The sequence below is a fragment of the Salvia hispanica genome, chromosome 3, assembly GCF_029641045.1.
Source record: "Salvia hispanica isolate PSC_SH4W2 chromosome 3, Shi_PSC_v1, whole genome shotgun sequence".
Classification (NCBI taxonomy): domain Eukaryota; kingdom Viridiplantae; phylum Streptophyta; class Magnoliopsida; order Lamiales; family Lamiaceae; genus Salvia; species Salvia hispanica.
Genome location: NC_142694.1, coordinates 24,821,841 through 24,842,809, shown reverse-complemented (window position 1 = coordinate 24,842,809; position 20,969 = coordinate 24,821,841). Strand labels below are relative to the sequence as shown.

At 36.1% G+C, this 20,969-nt stretch overlaps 3 protein-coding genes across 4 annotated transcripts; all 3 read left to right on the top strand.

Moving 5' to 3' along the window:
• Positions 1–2,018: 2,018 nt before the first annotated feature.
• On the top strand, positions 2,019–6,081 carry LOC125211144 (delta-1-pyrroline-5-carboxylate dehydrogenase 12A1, mitochondrial-like). The gene is made up of 16 exons (XM_048110848.2): positions 2,019–2,191; positions 2,492–2,571; positions 2,811–2,914; positions 3,065–3,132; positions 3,293–3,350; positions 3,444–3,557; positions 3,658–3,741; positions 3,825–3,929; positions 4,019–4,132; positions 4,335–4,466; positions 4,564–4,653; positions 4,787–4,876; positions 5,118–5,327; positions 5,407–5,517; positions 5,593–5,672; positions 5,739–6,081. Exons 1-16 carry the CDS (start codon positions 2,124–2,126, stop codon positions 5,875–5,877), a joined length of 1,647 nt encoding a protein of 548 aa, XP_047966805.1. The 5' UTR covers positions 2,019–2,123; the 3' UTR covers positions 5,878–6,081.
• Positions 6,082–7,671: 1,590 nt separating this feature from the next.
• LOC125216666 (uncharacterized) lies at positions 7,672–10,435 on the top strand. The gene is made up of 2 exons (XM_048118425.2): positions 7,672–8,991; positions 10,184–10,435. Exons 1-2 carry the CDS (start codon positions 7,821–7,823, stop codon positions 10,219–10,221), a joined length of 1,209 nt encoding a protein of 402 aa, XP_047974382.1. The 5' UTR covers positions 7,672–7,820; the 3' UTR covers positions 10,222–10,435.
• Positions 10,436–11,478: 1,043 nt separating this feature from the next.
• Positions 11,479–19,479, top strand: LOC125213261 (P-loop containing nucleoside triphosphate hydrolases superfamily protein). 2 transcript variants are annotated; one of them, XM_048113704.2, is made up of 13 exons: positions 11,479–12,620; positions 13,067–13,238; positions 13,416–13,519; positions 13,660–13,761; positions 14,779–14,848; positions 15,352–15,407; positions 16,867–16,917; positions 17,328–17,432; positions 17,557–17,601; positions 17,909–18,017; positions 18,436–18,641; positions 18,960–19,043; positions 19,156–19,479. In XM_048113704.2, exons 1-13 carry the CDS (start codon positions 11,565–11,567, stop codon positions 19,321–19,323), a joined length of 2,328 nt encoding a protein of 775 aa, XP_047969661.1. In that variant the 5' UTR covers positions 11,479–11,564; the 3' UTR covers positions 19,324–19,479. The 2 variants fall into 2 exon arrangements, with proteins under 2 accessions (XP_047969661.1, XP_047969660.1); XM_048113703.2 differs by having other exon boundaries at positions 13,416–13,528.
• Positions 19,480–20,969: the final 1,490 nt, after the last annotated feature.

The following is a 20,969-nucleotide window of genomic DNA, read 5'->3' as shown; positions in this document are numbered from 1 at the left end:
AATAATAGAAATAAATATATTCGTTATATGTTAGATTAATAACAAAATATAGAGTAATTCGCTTGATAAAAAAAATTATAATTTTGTATCCAACATGGAAGCACATATATATAGCTCAATCTAGTACTATAATGGATTTTTTCGTTATATGTCAACAACACCTCAGATAATTTGACAAAGTTTGTAAAATATAGTTGAAATATTTAGGATATGAGGACTTGTGGACGTCCACTTCATCAATTTATTTTATTCTATAGTGAAGGACTTGTGTATTTTTGATTGATATAATATGCACAATCATGATGCGAGCACCTAACCATTTATATATACTATGTGATTCAGTCCTTATAAGATATATGGAGAGTCATGATTACCTTAAGACTCGAGCTAGATTCTTGGCAATTTAATCCCACTAGTGCACTTGTATTATATTCAATAAGGTCAACGGTTTCATTTGAATTAGATGACAATTTAATGTATAATTTGAGTTGAACGTTATTTAACTGTTAATAGGGATGATAATTTGAGTTAAGGTTATTTACATGGTGGTAGGGGCTAAAGCCTTTTGTTTCCTTTCTTTGTGTCTTTTTGTGTCGGTAAATATACGAACTTTCAGCATTTTCTTATTCATTCATTTTCTGATTTTTCCCTTTAATTAACCAAAAGTTAAACTTATATTAACAAATTAAAACTTACTATTTGACAATCAAAACAACCTCATTTTGATTTTAATAAATTTGAGCAAAAATAGAAAAATGCTGTAAGTTAATACTGACAAATAACCCTTTGATTTTTAAGACTAAATGACAATAGTATTGCTCATACCAAACTTACTATTGCAATTTTGTATCCATATGTGTTAGTAACCAGTGTCGACAGGTGTTCATATTATATTATTGAGATTTGTGACCACTGACCAATATATGATTCTGGTCCTAGTTTTTGAGGTACAAGACAAAAATGAAAATTAAACAAAACTACACAACAATGACTACCAAAAATGGTCGCCAATGATGTGTCACATGTTACTACTTACTACTACTATATATACTCCTATCAGAGTAAAATTACTTTAGTTTAGGAGTACTATGTTATTATTCTAAATCAAGAGAATATACATACAATAACTACCAAAAAATTAAGTGGCGACGACGATTGAAGCCAACACTAGTATTATTTTGAAAAAGATTGATAATTAACGAAAAGAGAAAAAACCCAAATGTCAAATGTCAAATGATGTGTCACATCCAAACTTTCATAGTTGGCATTAAAAGACAATCTATCACGATTCATCATGTCTACCAAGAAAATGGAGTAATTTGCTGGTATTCATGTGTACCTCTTAAAATAATCAATATAAATATACTACTACTGCATAGTAAACGGAGATGCTTAATATGAATACTTCCACAGTTTTGCATTTATGTTATAAAAAATTTTATTCCTGAAATTTTTTAATAATTTAGAGTTGCAATTTAGTAAAGATGGTGGTATATAATACAAGCAGGGGCGGATCTAGTAAAGCCCAAGCCCATATGAAGTGTATTTGCCCCACCTCAAATTTTCTACTCCGTATATATATTGCCGATTAGAAATTTTCTTTTATTTTTTCACTAAACGCCCCTCCTCAAATTCTTATATTTTCTTCATAGGTAAATTTGCCCCCTTTCCTATAAAATCCTAGCTCCGCCCTGAATACAAGCATGGGATTATGTGGATATGAACTTATGGATTCGATTACACAAAATTTGATGTAAAAATTATGAAATGAAGAGTTAAAAGAGTGTGCAAAATGACAATTTCGACTTGATTTTGTATTTTTTATATAAGCTTAAAATTTGATCGTAAATAGCATGAAATTAGGCTTGTAAATTTTGAGAGTTTGATTTATATATGGAAAAAAACAAAGTATTTTTGGATGATTGAATTGGGCCGAGCCCAACTTACATATTCAAAGGATTCAACTTTAATTTCGCAGAGCTGGTAAAATCAAGCAGTCCAAGATAGTAACGGAAATGAATGATTGAACAACAAACTTCAATATTAAATGCGTGTAAACCTTAAATACTGATTTCCTCGTCACAACCAAAGATACACTGTCACCACATTACACTGAACGAATCATGTACGCTTCATTTGTCTCGAGGAATCTGAGGAACAGAGCTGCTTCAATCAAGTCTAATATTTCGAGGTAAGTCAAGAAACTGGTGGATTTGGATGGGTTGTGGTGTTTTATTCGAGAAGGTTGTGTTTTTTTAAGGTTTTTGCTGGTTCTTGAGATTGGTAGGTTGATAAAAATTGAATCTTGATTGATTTGGTTGTGAATTGTGGTGTTATCTGATTTACAGTATTTATTTTTATTTTTAGCTTTATGTTGTCACGGTTTATGAGTAAAAATAGCAACTTTTCTGTTGACAACGTCTGAATTCATTGTTTATTTGTGAAAATGAAATGAAATTGATGAGTGCTACTGAGAATTGTATGGCTGCAGATGTGTTCATTCACTACCATTTGCGACTGTGAAAGCTGAGGAAGTATCGGCCTCTCAGCCGGCCGAAGTGCTCAATTTAGGTACATAATTTGGGAAGTGATTTAGTTGAAATTTCAGTTTGAGTTCTTATTTCAGTGAATAGATCTTTTACTTACCTTTTGTGTACAATGTAGTGTTACTGTTATCAGAAATAAAATTAGTGATTTATGTGGTTGTCTTAATGAAATATGCACTGTGTTACTGTTGTTATCAGAAAAAAAATATATAGTTAGCTTAGTTCTCACTTTATTGAATAATAATTCCCACTTTACTTTTCCAGTGCAAGGAAAATGGACAAGTTCTTCGACTTGGAACACCATCCCGGATCCTCTGAATGGCGAAGCATTCATTAAAGTTGCTGAAGTGAATCAGAAAGAAATAAAGGTAGCCTTACTACCTCCTTTGTCTTGTAACTTTTGTATCTTGCATTCAACAAGTGAAGCATTAGTGTGGTGAAGTTGGCTTCGGATCCTACTAATCTTACGTTGTCGAAGTATCTCGCCTGAAGATGTTCTTACCGTTGATTTTTTGCAGCCTTTTGTGGACAGCTTGGCGCAGTGCCCCAAACATGGTTTACACAACCCATTCAAAGCACCAGAAAGGTTATTGCTGATATATCTCTTTGCCCCTTTGGGTTTGGTCTTTTTTTCTTGTGTTTTATTCATATTCTTCCTATCTTTGCCTTTTAGTAGATGACAGTTTTGTTTCCTACGCAACTCTGTTTCATTTACGAAAATTGAAAATAAAAAACTTATGCCTCAGGTACCTCATGCTCGGAGACGTAACGACAAAAGCAGCTCAGAAGCTGGCCTTACCTGAGGTTAACTCCTAACTCGAAGAAAACTAGGGAGTTATGCAAGAAAACTGATGACTGCTAATTAAATTCGAAAGACCGTTTGCATTTTGTTTCTAGGTTTCTGACTTCTTCGCCAAGCTGATACAAAGGGTGTCTCCAAAGAGTTACCAGCAGGCTTTTATGGAAGTTTTCGTTACACAGAAGTTTTTGGAGAATTTTTGTGGTGATCAGGTACTGCAGTTATCCCGTTCAGTTTTGCATTCGAACTTACCAGAGATCCCAAAATAATTGCTTCATATTATGAACTGTGCGATTCATTTGAAACTGGCAGGTTCGGTTCCTGGCTAGGTCATTTGGGGTACCTGGGAATCATCTAGGTCAGCAGAGTCACGGTTTCAGATGGCCATATGGCCCGGTGAGTCCTATTTTTTTCCTTGTTAAATCACAATAACTATGTTATTTTCGTTAACTGAGCGCTATGCTAAGTGATGTTTGTAGGTTGCAATCATCACTCCTTTCAATTTCCCGTTGGAGATTCCGCTTCTTCAGTTGATGGGGGCGCTTTATATGGGGAATAAGCCACTTCTTAAAGTTGATAGCAAGGTAAGGGGTTCAAAATGTTACTCGGTTTGCGTATATATCAATTTTAGAGCATTAGACTATATTCAACTATTGATGTTTTATATATGTAGGTTGCTATTGTGATGGAGCAAATGCTACGTTTGCTCCATGATTGTGGGTTGCCTGCGGAGGACGTTGACTTCATAAACTCGGATGGAGTTACTATGAACAGAGTTCTCATGGAGGTATATGCTAGTGAGAAAACTACAAGAAGTTCTCTTATGTTTTCGATCAATGAGCATGTGTGGATATTCCAATTGTTGGTTATTGAGAATGTCAAAACTTTTGCAATAGAGATACTTGTTTCCATTGCTTTATGTCACATATGCTTTTTCAATAGACTTTACATTAGCAACAGAGTTTTTCTTTAATATATCTTATCATTAGGGAAAACCGCGTATGACTCTCTTCACTGGTAGCTCGAGAGTAGCAGAGAAATTATCTCTTGATCTTGGTGGGCGTATTAGACTTGAAGATGCTGGTTTCGACTGGAAGATTCTTGGGCCTGACGTTCAAGAGGTTCAAAATTTATACTTTTCTATGCTTCCAAACTTTGCACTTAACCATACAACTTTTAGTTTTTAAGCATTTTGAACTTTTTTTCTTTACTCTTTAGGAGGACTATGTTGCTTGGGTGTGCGATCAAGACGCATACGCGTGTAGTGGGCAGAAGTGCTCAGCACAGTCGATTCTATTCATGCATGAAGTAAGATACAACAAGTCTTTTGTTGATACTATTGCTGAAATGTGCACTTTGCCAAAGAATTGTTCATTGATACTTAAAACATCACTTATTTTTTCCCTTGAAATCATCGTCCAACTATTTATGTCTTTAACAGAATTGGGGTAAAAGTTCGTTCGTGGAGAAGTTGAGCGGTCTTGCTGCTAGAAGGAAGTTGGAGGATCTTACAATTGGCCCCGTTCTTACTGTAAGTACTCGTCTTCCCCATTCATCTCTTGTTTCTCTACACTCTTTTGGCTATGTTTAGTAAGCTTTCTTATTAAGTACTCGCCTTCCCTAGTTGGTCCCATTCTCACTCTTGTGGGAAGAAAAGAATTAGCAGCTTTTGCTCAAATTTCAATGCTATAACAATATAGCTTTAAAGTCCAATTTCTTACAAGGATGTGTTGTTTTCTCTATCGGTAACGTGTATGTGTTTCTGTTTGTAGGTAACGACTGAAGCGATGCTCGATCACTTGAACAAACTACTCAAGATAAAGGGATCGAGACTCCTTTTTGGTGGCGAGCCTTTACAAAACCATTCTATCCCAGTAGTATATGGTGCCATTAAACCTACTGCTGTCTTTGTTCCACTTGAAGAGATATTAAAAGACGAGAACTATGATCTCGTGACAAAAGAAATCTTCGGTCCTTTCCAGGTATGATAACCAGGCAAAAGCTTTATTGGTGATGTGCATATAGTGCTTCAACTCTTATTTATACGTATCACTATTACAGGTTGTCACGGGGTACAAACAAAACGAGGTTCCGTTGATACTGAAAGCACTTGAAAGGATGCACGCGCATTTAACAGCTGCGGTTGTTTCGAATGATCCTTTGTTTGTACAAGTAAGATTAAATATCTGATTTTTTTTGTGTATCAAATTGCAGTTCCTATTTTTTTCTTATATTATTTTTTTGTAGAATATCATCGGAAATTCGGTGAATGGAACTACGTATGTCGGATTGAGAGCAAGAACGACAGGAGCTCCACAAAATCATTGGTATAACACATTTTGTTGTTCATATTTTATTTTTGAATAGTAATACTTATTCCTATATTGCTATAGGTTCGGCCCTGCTGGAGATCCGAGAGGAGCCGGAATCGGAACTCCAGAAGCAATAAGACTCGTTTGGTCGTGCCATAGAGAGGTCATTTACGACAATGGCCCGGTTCCGCAAAATTGGAGCACTCCACAGCCAACTTGAAACAGACTATCATCTTTGTAGCACTTGTTATTCTCTAGAATTGATTTCTTGACTATGTTGATTGCATCTGTGCAATTTCCTATTACTGCAGTTTTCTAAAACCCCTGTGTACTATGTTGATTTATCGATTCAGATAACATCACTAGAAACTAATTTTATTAGATTGTACTCCCTCAGTCGGCGAATTGGAGTCCTGTTTTTCTATTTTAGTTCGTCCGCAAATAGGAGTCTTGGTTCACTTTTACAATAAATGATAGGGAAAATTGCCTAAAACGTCTCAAACTTTGGGAAAAATTTGTTTTTTCCACAAATTATAAAAGTTACGCCTAAAATCACGAACTTTATCGGATCGTGCAAATTTCTCAAACTACCGACCTGACGACATATTTTTGTTAAAAACTTATTCCATGTGTCATGGCGGAGGTGTGACTTGGCAAAATTTTTGACTGGGCACAAAACGACGTCGTTTTATGCTTTTTTTATAAAATCTTCTTTACACGTCGCCGATTTCATCCCTAAACCTTTTGTCAACGATTTCACTCTTCTCGATTACGTTTTCCGCCGATTGAATTGGAGTTGTGCTTTCAAAATCAGCCAAAAAGAGGCTATATTACCTGAGTTTAAGTTATATTACCTGAGTTTAGGGTTAAGCCAGAAATTTTGCCAATTCATGCCTTCGGCATGCTACGTGGGATAAGTTTTTAATGGAAATATGCCACCTGGTCGGGTAGTTTGGGAAATTTGCACGATCCGATAAAGTTGTGACTTTAGACGCAATTTTTATAGTTTGTGGGAAAAACCAAACTTTTGCCAAAGTTTGTGACTTCTTAGGCAATTTACTCTAAATGGTAATAGGTAATCACCTTTCACTGACTCATTCCACTCATATTTTATTTAAAACTAATATATACAAGTGAGATCTTATTGTTGTAATTTTTTTTCACCTAATTTTCTTAAAATTCATGCTGCCTAAGAAATGAGACTTCTAATGGCGGACGGAGGGAGTAGTTTGTTTCCAGCTAATATATATTCTCCTAAGATATTTGCAAATAGATTTTTTTATATCAAAATTTTAAGGGATATTGGCATCTAATATCACGAAACTTTCAAAAAGTTAGGTTTTTCCCACGAACTTTAAAATTGGCAAATAATATCACGAACTTTACCTCTTGTTTGTTTTTTCACACGAATGAAAAAATTCATGTTATTTTAATAGATTGAAGAACAATTTTGGAGGGTGTGCTTCAAGAAAAACTATCTTCAAAGATTGAAAAACTTGAAGCTCTCAAAATTGTTGTTGAGAACTTACGAAAAAAAATCCGTTAATTTGAAGATTTTTTTCATTCGTGGGAAAAAACAAACCCGAGATAAACTTCATGATATTATTTGCCAATTTTAAAGTTCGTAAAAAAACCCAACTTTTTGAAAGTTTCGTGATATTAGATGCCAATATCCCAAATTTTAAATCTATAAATTCCAACAAATTGCACTTCCATCTCATATTCTGCCAACTACAAAAAAGAAAATATGAATCCCAACATTCTCGGTTTCAATCTGGATCCAAGCTACAAGAGTTCGATGATTAATCTTGATCCAAGTGCGGTTTATTTTTTTTTAAAAAAACAGATGCTAAATTTTGTGCCTGTATAATTTTTTATCCAATGGGCTTTTTCTTTATAAATAATAGGATGAAATTCTCTAAATTTCCTAATGGAAATAGCCCAATAATAACAGCCCACGGCCCAAAAACAGGAAACCGCAGTTCCTCCATATGTAGGCGGTAAACTGCTTTTTCCGAAGCTTAAACCACCGCCGCCGCTTTCTACCGTCGCCGCTTCCCCTTCGCCTCAACCACTGGCAATTTTCCACCGCCACCAATAAGAAAGTGCTGCAAAGAACTTCATTATTGTTACTTGTCTAAAGTTCCTCCATCTCTCTTAAAAATGACTTTGCTGGAAGTGATAACAAAGGCTTCGTCTTCAATTCCAACTCGACCCGACGAAGAAACCGATTACCCGATTGTGCTCAACCCGGAGCCGGTTCTCCTCAAGCTGAAGCCCGAGTCTGACGCCCAGCAAGCTCAGAACTCTGTGAAAAAGGTAACCGGCTGGGAAATTTCGCAAACAGATAATGAGCATATCGAATTAGGGCACAAATTCTGCAAGGACCTGAGGAGGAAATTGAAAAACACGAATTCCTTTGGTAAATCCAAGTTCGTGGGAATGGTTACTTCGCATTTGGAGAATCTCGCAAGTAAAGTTGGGGTTTATATTGCTGCTGAAAAAACAGAGTATGTCTGTAAATTGGTGGAGAAATTGGGGCTTTTTATGGGTAGGGATGTTAAGGGTTTGATTTTGGAGGGCTGTATTAGTTTGGAGGTTTGGGATGTGTTGGGTAGTTCAATAGCTAATGGGGTTGTTGAACATGCTTCTACGTCGAACTTGGTTCATAAGTTGATCGAGAAAAGGAGGTCGGATTTGGTTGTTTTGTGCGTGAAACACTTGTTGGACCTGCAGGCTTATGATTTGATGTGCATTTTGAAGTATTTCTTGATGCTGCCTAGTGAAGGGTATAGAAGCCTGTCGAGTGTGAGGGAGGATTGGGAGAGGCAAGCGTCGTTGGCGATTGAGAAAGCGAGTGGTAAGGGCATTAATGGGGAAAATAAGAGCTTGGCGAAGGATGCTGCGGTCTTGATCATGTTGGGACATGATGGATTCTCGGTGTCTGAGCTGTGCTTGCATTATTTTCTCGCGTCTGCAAATCTTGATGAGGTTATTTTTGCAGCTTGTGTGAGTAAGTTGAATGGTGAGGAGTTGAAGGCTTTGATTCAGTACTTTGGGAAGTGGCTGAGGAAGTATGAGAGGTTTCCTCAAGCTGGTCCTTGTGCTGGATCATCTGCATTGGGTTTAACGGTTTGTGATTGGATTCCGAGTCTTGGAAGCGTTGTCAAATATTTTGGTGTTGTTGTGGATGAGCATTTTTCGTCTTTGGTTTTGCATTCTGAGTTCCATGAGCTGAGATCCTTGGAAGAAGTTGTTGGTTCCTTAGCTATTGAGGCCAGGCTTTGTGGTACTTTGGAAAAGTTGAGTGAGAGGTTGATAATCGAGCGCCAAGGTATGGATTATAATCTATCTTACATTTTTATGTTGTGATTTCTGTTTTAGTTGTATGCTGCTTATTTGTAGTCACCAAATGAAGTCTCACAAGACCTAGTTCATGATGGCTGTCATTTAGTATTCCCTTTTCGATATAAATTGTTGGTTATTTGTATTGACTATTGAGGATCAACACATATATGAACTAAGTGAGAACCCACATGTGCACATTACTCAGAGAAGAGGTGACAAGTGAAAACTAGGACTCTAAACCATCAGATCATGGATGTCTTCACATAAGTTAGAATTGGCTAAGTGAGAAAATTTGTGATGTCACTAAATGAGTTGTGTATAGCTTGTTTATTGGATTGGAGATAATTTAATCAGTTTGAGACTTGAGAGTGAATCAGTGAATATGCAGGATATAATATGTGGATGTTACTCTGTTAATTATGGAGAAAATCTGGTTCTTGAGATTAGTCTTGTCTTGAATCTTGACAGAAACTTGTTTTTTTCTGCAAGTGTTATCCTTCAATAACAGTACAACTAATCATATTTTCGCATTAGAAATACGCCCCTTATCGAACTTCCAATAACATGACCGAAGTAAGATAACCCCGTCTATGAAAGTTATTCTCCGGTGCATGATCAGATTATGATATATTCGTGACTGCTTGACATCTCTAGGCAAGCAAATAATCTATTTTCTAAACTGCAGTCAGCTTCCTTATCCTACTTGGAGTTGAAAAACACGAAACTTAAGCGAGTGTTTAGTGTGGGGAAAACATCCTCACACGTCAATTCTTTTTCTACAATACTATTCCTCTGATTCCCATTCCAGTTCCCTTCAAATTGCCAAGCTATCTTAGACTACAATTTCTAAGTTTTATACTCCATTTGTGTAACTGATTAAAGTCCGAAAACCCTGTAGTCTCTCACTCCTGAACTTTTTAACTTTCATTCTGACATCTCATACGTGTGTTTGTTCGTCCATTGGTGGCATTGCAAGATTTGAAATGGCGATCATCATAGGGTAGTGTGGGTTTCAATCTTAGTCGTGTGCACAGTCTCACTATGGTGTTTCTTCTCGATCCATTTTAGTGGGCAGCTAGCTTTGATTAATCGCTTGTGCTACAGTTAATATGCAGCAAGATCATCTTTTGCTATCAAATGAACATGAACTTGTTTGCTAAACGGCATCTCTTTTGCAGCATACCACAATGATTCTATGGGGAATTTCGCATTTTGAAGACGTTACAAGAGATTTCAGTTTTGGCATTGCATGGAGCTCTGGAGCAATCCTTCGCCTCTCCTTTCAGTGGAGAAGATTTTAATTCCTTAAATCCTATGGATCTCCTCGTTTAATTTTTTTGGTTTCATTTTATATTCCAACTATGTAATGGAGTAGTATTATGCATGAGGAAAAGCTTTGAAGAATGGATATGCCTCATTTGTTAGTTTCACTTGATTTGTTTGAAATGATTGCGCTGGAAATTTTTGCTCTTTCAACAATAACATTATGCATTTTTGGATCCAATATTTTGACAAAAACAATTTGTGATGTGTTCATAGTTGTGAGAGAGATCGATAATGAGATAGAATGAAGATACGTAGAAGCATAATTGGTGTCGAAAGAAAATGCAACATCGTGAAACAGGCAATGAAGAGAAAGTAATCTGTGTTGAAAGAGTTTCGAACCGCAAAGTAGAAAAGACTAGTTTTATTTTTATTTTTCTCATGTGAATTTCAATTTGGAAATTTTTTGATTGGGTAAACTGTAAAATCAGGAAAATCTTGATATCATGTAGATCAAGTTTTATCTTTTTATTTTAGTTAGTAAATAAACACGTCACGGTGGATTTAAATCCGACACCATTGATTTTGACTCTCAGGCATTAACCATCTTTGGAAAATTTTGATTTTTTGTGTAAAAATTTCCGATTAATTTTCTAAAGTATTATGAATTTAACTTTAATTAGAGCGTCTCCGGTGGCGGAATTCCCACAAAAACCTCCTGCCACGTCACTAGGACTTTCATTAGGACTTCACTGCACAATGTAGGACTTCCCGCAATAAAATAAATTCACAATTACTCAATTTACGGAATTAAAATGTCGACACGGAATATGGAAAAATTCGAATACTTCATTAAAACAAAAATTACATAATACTTTAAAAAAACATAATTAAGTTAAAAATTACATAATCATAAAAAGTCGGGAAATACAACCCTTACTCTCACTCCTCCTCGTCCGACCGTATTTATAGAGTTTAAAAAAAAATAATTAAATTTTAACTCGGACGTCCGACTGACGCCACAATGTTGGACGTCCGGTCGGACGTCGCGAGGATATCCGACGTCCTCACGGAACGTCCGTGTCCGACCTAAACCTTCACAATGGCGGACGTCAGATCGAATTTCCGCAACGTCCTACCGGAACGTCTGCTGTTGGAGATGCTCTAAACAAAAGTACTAATAAAATAGCTGAAATAGAATCCATATTCAACTTCAAGAAAAATAGCCCTAAAATTCGTCGCTAGGGACCCCTCTGCGAAAAATTCCCCCAAATTCTAAACCTAACAAGCTCAACCATGGAGTATCCATGGCGTTCTAGGTCTCCACCAGCTAATTTATGCCCAATTTGCTCGCATTCTCACTTCCCTTTCTGCACACCACCTCCTCCCCAATACTTCCGGCCTCCACCACCGCCTCCGAATCAATTTTTCCGCAGTCCACTCCCACCTCCTCCTCATCAAGCTTCATATGATCCGTTCGTTGACCACCAAGGCGGCCCCGCCGTCACTCCTTATCCACCACCACCTCCGGCGCAAATTCCGCCCGGGCCGTGGAATAGTGACCCTAATTACAGCAGTGAGTACTACCGAAATCCAAATTCCGGACCGGATCGTGAAATTCCTAGTCAAATTGGCGTCAAGAGAATGCGATTCGACAACGGCAGTGACGGTTATGTTGGTTCGTTTGAGGAAGACGAGAGGAGGCTGAAACTGATTCGTGATCACGGAGCGGTAAGTGGCGGTTTGGATAGAAAATATGACGGAGGATGCAGCGTCTCGGATCGTTCTCACGAGCCGAGCAATTTTCAGGGGATTGAGAGTGGTTATCATAAGGAAAATAATCATAGCGTTAATCAAAACAGACCGCTTCATAATCAAAACAAGAGTAGTGTGATGCACAATCATTATGGAAGTAGTCCTGGAGCTGATGGGTATAGGAATTTCAGACCTCCAAGAGGAAACCATGAAACTCTGGCATATGATGATTCGAGTTACCAAGACCATAGAAGAAATTTTCCTACAGAAAGCAGGGAGTACAATAATCAATACCTGCTGCCTCATGCGAAGCAGCAGCATAGAATGGAGCCCCAATTACCCTATTATGGTTTATCTAATCAGGGTGAGAACAAGCGTCTTATGCAGGACGCCCCCGGGTTTATGGCTCAGCCTCCACTTCCTACATCCCCGCCACCACCAATTCCTGTGGAACCATCAAGATTTCCGTTCCGGGGTGGTGTAAATTCTGCTTCTTCGTTCCATTCACCATACTCTATGGTTTCTGAATCTGTGACATCAGTGTCTTCTCACTACACTAGCAAAGGGTATCCAAATTCAAGTGGTTATCATCCAGAGGTGTGCTACTTATAAAGTCTTTCTCTGCATATCTATTTATGTTGCCTAATTGAAAAAAAAATGTATAAATGTGATTATCATATAGGGTTCAACTCAGTAGGATGGAGACAAGTGTTTCTATGCTTGTGCTTGAATACCAGTGTAGTCAATTGGTAGACGGTTAACCTTTGCAGTGAAAAAATGTTTTATTATTATATATTTTTTTTCTGGCTGTGTAACTGAATTGAAATGTTTTTTTATGGTGCTTAGTGTTGTATGATTTGATGGGTATTCTATATGAAGCACTTCAGCTTGAGTCTGGAGCATGTACTTTAAGAATGCCTATATTGTTTTTGCTTAAAGTATTAGATATATTTCCCATGTCTGTGCATGTAACATCATGATCTTTTTTCATTTGGGCGATGTTCAGAATGTACCATTATAGGTTTGGATTATTTATCTTTCAGGAAATGCAAAGGATGGCTTCATCCAGGACATTTAATGGAGAAAGTGAAGACTTCCCCTCAAGGAATCAGTCACTTGACAAGCCAAAAGTCATTGATGCATCTCATATTTTGAAGCATCCACACCGCGCAAGTCGCCCAGATCATATTGTCATTATTTTGCGTGGACTTCCAGGTTTGTGTTTCTCTATAAAATAATCCATCTTCTTATTAATGTATTGACGGGCCATTAGTCTGTAACTGTTCTTTTTTCCTTTCCTCTCTTTTTATTATTGAGAACAACTTTATTTCTAGAATGGGTAAGAGCTATTATTTTAGTATTTATGTTGCTGTTTTATTGCTCAATTTTCAGGGAGTGGTAAGAGCTACATGGCTAAACTCTTGCGTGATTTTGAGGTCGAAAATGGTGGCACTGCTCCGCGGATACATTCCATGGATGAATATTTCATGACAGAGGTTGAAAAGGTGTTTTTCATGTTTTTGCGTTTGTTATGCAGAAGATCCTTATAAGCTCAAATGTATTGTGGTACTGTGCTTCCTTCAGTTGCTAGAGATTTGCTTGATCAGTTATAACCATACTCTTATATACTTTGTAGGTTGAGGAGAATGAGGGCTCAAGATCCTCTGGTTCAGTTAGAGGGAAGAAACTAGCTACGAAGAAGGTTATGGAATACTGTTATGAACCTGAGATGGAAGAGGTGAAATATATCTTTTTCTATGTTGAACTTATATTTATGATGTAAGAGAGCTGTCCTTTTTTCTTGTGGTACTTTTGGCTCATAAAAAAGTACTCCCTCTGTTTCATAGTTGAGGCGAAACTTTTCGGCACAGAATTTAAGAAAAGAATGTTGAGTGTGTTAAATAAATAGATAAAAAAGTAAGAAAGAGAAAAAGGTAGAGAGAATAAAGTAAAAAGTGAAAGAGAAAAAGGTAGAGAGAATAAAGTAAAAAGTGAAAGAGAAAAAAATTACTCCCTCTGTCCCTGATTAATTGTCACTCTTTTCCATTTCGGTCCGTCCCTCAATAATTGTCACACTTCATTTTTACCATAAATGGTAAGTGGGTCCCACATTCCACTAACTTTTTCAACCAACTTTTCTTTACATTTCTTAAAACCCTTGCCCGGTCAAAGAGTGACAATTAATCAGGGATGGAGGGAGTACTATATATGGAAATGACTCAACTATGAGGGAACTTCTTGAAATGGAAAAATGACTCAACTATGAGGGAACGGAGGGAGTAGTTAATTTCCAAGTGTAGAAAGTTCATAAAGCCAACCATATTTTTGAATTCGACTTAGTTTATAGAGGTTTCATTTGATGTTTTAAAGGTAAAAGGTTAACATTTTACGAATCTAGCCAATTACCTGACTTCTGTTTTCTTCTTTTAGAGTTGGAGGTGTCTATATATTTCATTTTTGGTTGATGCTAAAGATGTGAAATTGTTCATATTCTATGCTACACTGTGAAAAGCATATTAGCAGGCTTTGTTTAGTTGAGACAAAACATAGAGTGCATAGCACGAGCATGCTAATTTTACAGTTATACTCGACTATAGAATGACATCTACTATAGTTAAGAGTTAAAAGTACAGCACTGGAAAAGTTACCTTTTTTTAATTTTGATGGAATTTGACCTGAAACTTCCCTCTCCCGATCCACAAGTTTATTAGCATAATATTGTAGATTTTTCCCTGATATTGTTGTTATCTTTCAGGCTTACCGGTCAAGCATGTTGAAGGCATTTAGAAAGACCCTTGATGAAGGGGCATTCCCCTTTGTAATTGGTATGATTTTTCTGTGCAGGAACTTTTAATCAGAAATTCTTATTTCAAATATTCTGCCCTTAAGCCTGATTTGGACTTTCATTTATGTTTGAAAGGTTTTTCCTTCTTTGAGATGATTGGTTTCTTCAATTTTCATTGGGAGATCCACTGATGTGTACTTTTTTCAACAGTCATAGTCCTTTCCTTCTCTGTTAATGATCTTTTTTTGTTGTTGCTAGTTTTAGATCTGACATGGTGTAATATGTCAGATTAGCTGACACATGCATGATAAGCTGCTGATGTATCTCTTGGATATCTTATTTTGAGTTACTCTTAAATGATTCTAAACTATGGTCAGATAATATAGAATCTAATATGCACACAAAAAATGGTTGAAAGGCGTAACCTTATTATAACTTAAGTGGTGATGCAGTGCATCTGCACTGCCTTGAGTTTATCTAACTACAGATGCAGTTTATTCGGAAATTGACCCATTTCTTGCTGGTATTTGTGCCTCGTCTTAGTGGATGACCGCAATCTGCGGGTAGCTGATTTTGCTCAGTTTTGGGCAACTGCAAAGGTATACCCTCAATCTCTTTTAAGGCGGCCTCTCGGTGTCTGTTGTTGTTCTCTATTTAGGGAATACTTTAGAGAGGTTGGTGATTACTAGTCATAATTGTAGATTTGACTGGTATTACAAAAGATGTAGGTTTTCAGTGCCTGTTTGCAACTTATCAAATATAACCTAAATCCTCATTACTATGATTATATTTATATACAAGTGAACAAAGAATCCCTTTAGTATGCCTAGCATATATAGGACTTAAGTGACTCTTTGTCAATAGTAAAATATTCCTATCATCTTTAAGCTCAGTAGATCTTTTTGCTGTATCTTATTGCATGGTTGCATAAGTTAAAAGACATGTGATGATGCACGCCTAGAAATTCTGTTATGAAGTTTTCTGGAACAAACGGCAATAGTTTGAATGACTTGATTTGTGTGAACAATGAATTTCCGCATATATATTGTAATTGATCCTGACGTAAAGTTCAACAGCCATCTAACTTCCCTTCGTTAAATGGTTAATTCATTTGTTGCTTTATGTACCATTGTCTGATATTCTCCTTACCTTCTTCTATGATAGGTCTATTTGCTCATAGATTATAAGTGCCATTGTTGTTGATAATTATGTGTATATTTGGTAGAATTGCTTAATTTGCTGGTACATTGATTTAGAAATTTGTTTTAGTTGAGTAATATCACATACCCGCCCTTTTATAACTGATTTAAACTTTTTTCTTGAGATATGTCAACAATTACTAATCACTGTCTCCAATTTCACACATATGAGCTTAGAGCATGTGAGAATTTTCTCTTTGTTTCTTCTGCATGTTTATTTGAGGTGTCACGTGTTGTTATCCCATTTCTGATCCATCCTTCCTTTTGCCTTTAACCACAATCATGTAATCTTTCTTCAGTGTAGTTTGAATGAATATGGGAATGCTGATTTTGTATCATAATTCTTATGTTGCTTTCACTTTTGATGTCAAATTTCTATTATCATTACTCATATTGATTTGTCTGATCTTAGGCTAATTTCTGTTAAAGACCCTAGTTTTATGTCCTGCTTAGTGCTTAGTATTGGATATTCCACTTTTCCATTTGAAGCTTTGTGAGACTTACAAGTTAGTTGCATTATGTTTTGGTTCCACTTTTCCATTTGAAGCATCTCCTCTATTAGAGATGAGATCAAAGGGAGTATTCAAACCCCCCTTGACCTCATCGCTGATATAGGAGACACTTGTAATGTAAACCTTTTTTATGAATTCCCATGTATTTTCCAGGAACCCCTGTGGTATGCTTTGTTATTTTAACTTTTCATTATTTCTTTGAGATGTTAGCTTCTTTGTGTCGCTTGTACTGTCCTTCATTCATCTGTTGATCTTTTGTTTTTCAGTTACACTTTAAGGTCATGACTGAGTGAAGTTGTCCGGTTCATTAATTCCTGCTTGATTTATTTTCATTTGCTTTATTGCAGAGATCAGGGTATGAAGTATATTTACTAGAAGCCACATACAAGGACCCAGCAGTAAGTTTCTGTCTGGAGTTTATTTCTTTAAAGTGATAATATCTGTCTATTGATGTAGATTCTGTAGATTGTCTGTGTCAATTTGTTATGGGTAATACTGCATGATACACTGGCTAAGAAAACAGATCGTTGGAGCATCTTGAAGATGATCAGATGAATGGCTCAACATGATAAGATAAAATGATGGATGGTTTAGCTTAAAAATTGAACCACTCTAGAATGCCTGGTGACGGGTCAGATAACCATGTAGCATGGATAAGTGTTTCTTGAGTTGATAATATAAAAACTTGCAATTGGTTATATGTTGCATCTTTTCCTCTTTCTAATTGATTTCTTAACCAAAACTGTTGCCAGAGAACAGGAAAATGGTGTTTTTTTTAAAGCCAATTTTTTTCCTTTTTGTGTTTCAGGGCTGTGCTGCAAGAAATGTCCATGGTTTCAGTCAGAATGACATACTCCAGATGGCTAACAGATGGGAGGATGCTCCATCCCTGTATATGAAGCTAGACATCAAGGTTTCATAGTTTAGTTTTCTTTTTACCATCTAAGTGTGGCTTTATAAGAATCTGTCAAGATTGAGGACTTAATCTTCTGATCGGAATGCTAAACTGTGACTTCTAATATCTGATTGTATGGCAGCCATTGCTCCATGGAGATAATCTTCAGGAAAACGGGATTGAAGAGGTAATTTCATGTGCATCTGTATGCTTCATATCTCTAAATTCCTACTCATATCTTCTTATGAAGAGTTGGAAAATAAAAATATGCATGAATCATGGTGGGTAAGAAAGAGACAAAAGAAATTAAGTTAATTAACTTAAGATTGAGAACCGGTATCCAAGGCCAGTTAGTCTCTTCTGGGATTTGAATATGATGTATATTTACATTATAACGTCAATCCTTGCCTGTGAGGTTAAGTTTGTTTGCCTGGCTCGATGGTGCTGCAGGATCAAATGTGAATCATTTGATCATCTAATGGTTAATCTGACAGGTTGACATGGATACAGAAGATGGCAACCATATTGGTGATGCCTCAGATTCTGAAGTTACAAAAAGTGAAAAGAGTTCAAGACCCTCTGAAGGTGTTCTTACCACTGATGGTATGTTTTGATAACTGCATCTTCTTTCTCTCTTTTTCAATAAACATATTATGTGTCTAGATTTTTCTTTATGTACAAGTACAACAGTGAGATTATGGTTTCAACTCTTACATATTTTAGTTTATGCAAGCAATTAAAGTGAAATCACCTCTACAATGAACCAGGGCTTCCTTAGATAAATCCAGTTGTAAATATTTCTTTCATCCTGTTAAATTAATACTTGTATTTATACCGTTTTGTTACATGCCTATTGTGCTTCAAAGTTTTATATGAGCGCTAAATTACCTGGTGGAAACTGTTCTCCTTTGACAAAACCATTGGCTGTCACTTGGAGTTTCTTTTCAATGGTGTTATGACCTAAAAATCAGTTAGCTCTTGCATATTCTTTTTATAATATATTCTGGTATTGGGAACATAGGCCCATCATCAGATGAGCCGAAAGGGGATGTTGGAGAAGAACATCCAGTAGAGGTGATGAAAGATCTAGGAAAGAGTAAGTGGTCAAATGATTTGGATGACGACGATGTCGGCAAGACTGAAACAACCAGGGGAAACTCCATTGCCCTATCTAGCCTAATTAAGTCGTACAGCAAGAAAGGTAAATCTGTGCGTTGGGCTGATCAGGTATGCTAGTAACTTTTTTCCTTTCACTACGAGTGTGTAAAAGTGTTGATATATCTGCAAGACAGCATCATTTAGTTGTTTGCATGTTGTGTTTGAGCATTTCCCGGTCATTAGATTCCTTCCTAGTGACAGCATACCCTCTTACTAGTTACTAATAGATGAATTTGCGCATTGAATTTACATCTCCTTAAGACGTATCGGGATAGTGTGCTAGTAGTAGTTACCAATCTTTACATAGGATCTTGGACATTGTCAAATGCTAAAAATTTTGAGTAATTGAACGTTGAAAAATTCTATTATGGATATTGTCCTTTGCAGATTGGCAAAATCGGATTCTCGATCAGTGCTGGAAAGACAACAAATGTATCTCTAGTCATTGGTCCCGGCTGTGGATACACTTTGGTAAGCAGCCATACACTACTAAATTTACTCTTCACTCGGCTAGCTGCATTACTACAATCATTGTGCCCGCGATATGCATACCGTGTTAAGGATTTGATTTTAATTGTTGCAGAAGTCGAATCCCCTACCTGAAGAAGAGAAACTCAGCCAAAGATACACTGGAGAACCAGGCAGGCGGAACGTCTTCCAAGACCAGTTGCGTGCTGAGCGCGAGTCGTTCAGAGCTGTTTTTGACAAGAGGAAACATCGAATCGGTGGGCTTGCTGCGGATGAAGAATAATACTAGTAACATTTGATTTGATTTTATATACTTGAGCAGTTCACCGTGTTGTAGCATTGTTGTATTATAGTGACATATTGTTGACGAAAACTCTCAGTTTTGTTATTTTTTCATGATCATTATCAATATTATTACAAGGAATTATTATTAGCAACATCCATGCAATTGAAAATTATTGTTACTATTAGTATTTTATTTTGGTATTAATATAGTTAATTGGTAATAAAATCTAGATTAAAATCAAAATGAGTATTCCCTGTGATTATTTAATTAAATTATAATTGTAATTAATTCAAACATAATTATTAGCTAACTAAGGTGGACTGACTCTCTAAAATATGCCATTTGATCTTCTTCATGGACACTAGACAGATTTATTTTATTAGGGTATGTTAATATTGTTAGTACCTAATCCGAATCAAATACCATATAGAGGGGAATCCTGACCATATACTGTTGCCTAATTTTTAGCCAACTTTTTTTATATAATATATAGGTATTAATTTGATGCTATCGTCTTATATGGATGAGTAATCATTTTCATGTTTGACTTAATTAAAAAAAAAGTAAACTAGCAGCTCATCTTGCAGTTTATGGAGAACTGATATAGGCCAAGTTTTAAGTCTGGCCTAATTAACGTGTATGAAAAAATTTAGGTATTATACAATATAGTAGGAGTTTTATAATTAAATTTTTAAACCTATAAAATATACTCCCTCAATCTTGAGTCATTTCATTTTTTTCACATGTTTTAGAAAATTAGAATAGTTAAAGTAGAGTGATCAAAACTGTGTGCTAAGTATTTAGATAATATATAGAGAGAGAGCAACATGAAAGCTTCATTTAATTAGAGGGTTTTGTTTAAGATCTTCTTTTTTCCATTTACCATAAAGCAATTATATTGCTTAATTATCTCATTTTAATTTAAAAGTTACTACCTCCGTCCCCCAAAATTTGCTACACTTTGACCGACACGGGTTTTAAGAAATGTAATGGAAAGTGAGTTGAAAAAGTTGGTGGGATGTGGGTCCTACTTTTAAAGTATTAGTTTTATAATTAAATGTGAGTAGGAATGAGTTAGTGGAATATGAGGTCCACTACCAAAAATGGTAAACGTGAAGTGTATTAAATTTTCAGGGACGGACCGAAATGGTAATATGTATCAAATTTTCAGGGACAGAGGTAGTAATTGCTAATTATATCTCTATGTTCAATAATAAGATCTGGCTCAAGTGGCAAAGAGAAGTAACACAAGACTCTCATCAACGAGAGTTCTTAGGTTTAATTCCGCTTGCATACATTACTACACAATTTTGTATAATAATGAAACGAGTAAATAAGCGTACTCCTATATCACTGGAAATAAATAGGGATCAACCCAAAAGTCTTCATTTACAGTTTACATTAGGGGAGTTTACTATATAAACGGTACTAAACCTTCATTTACCATACCACCTTGCATTTAAATTGTACTTAATGTTTAACTAACTTCTTTTGATGGCCTTGTAATTCATACTCATATAATTATGTCCCCCTAGCTAGGATTCGAGCTTAATGCCTCGAATACCTAATTCTACATGAAATTATACACCATATGCAACGAATTTGTAGTTTTTTTATGCTAAAGGAGGTTTATAATGATATTT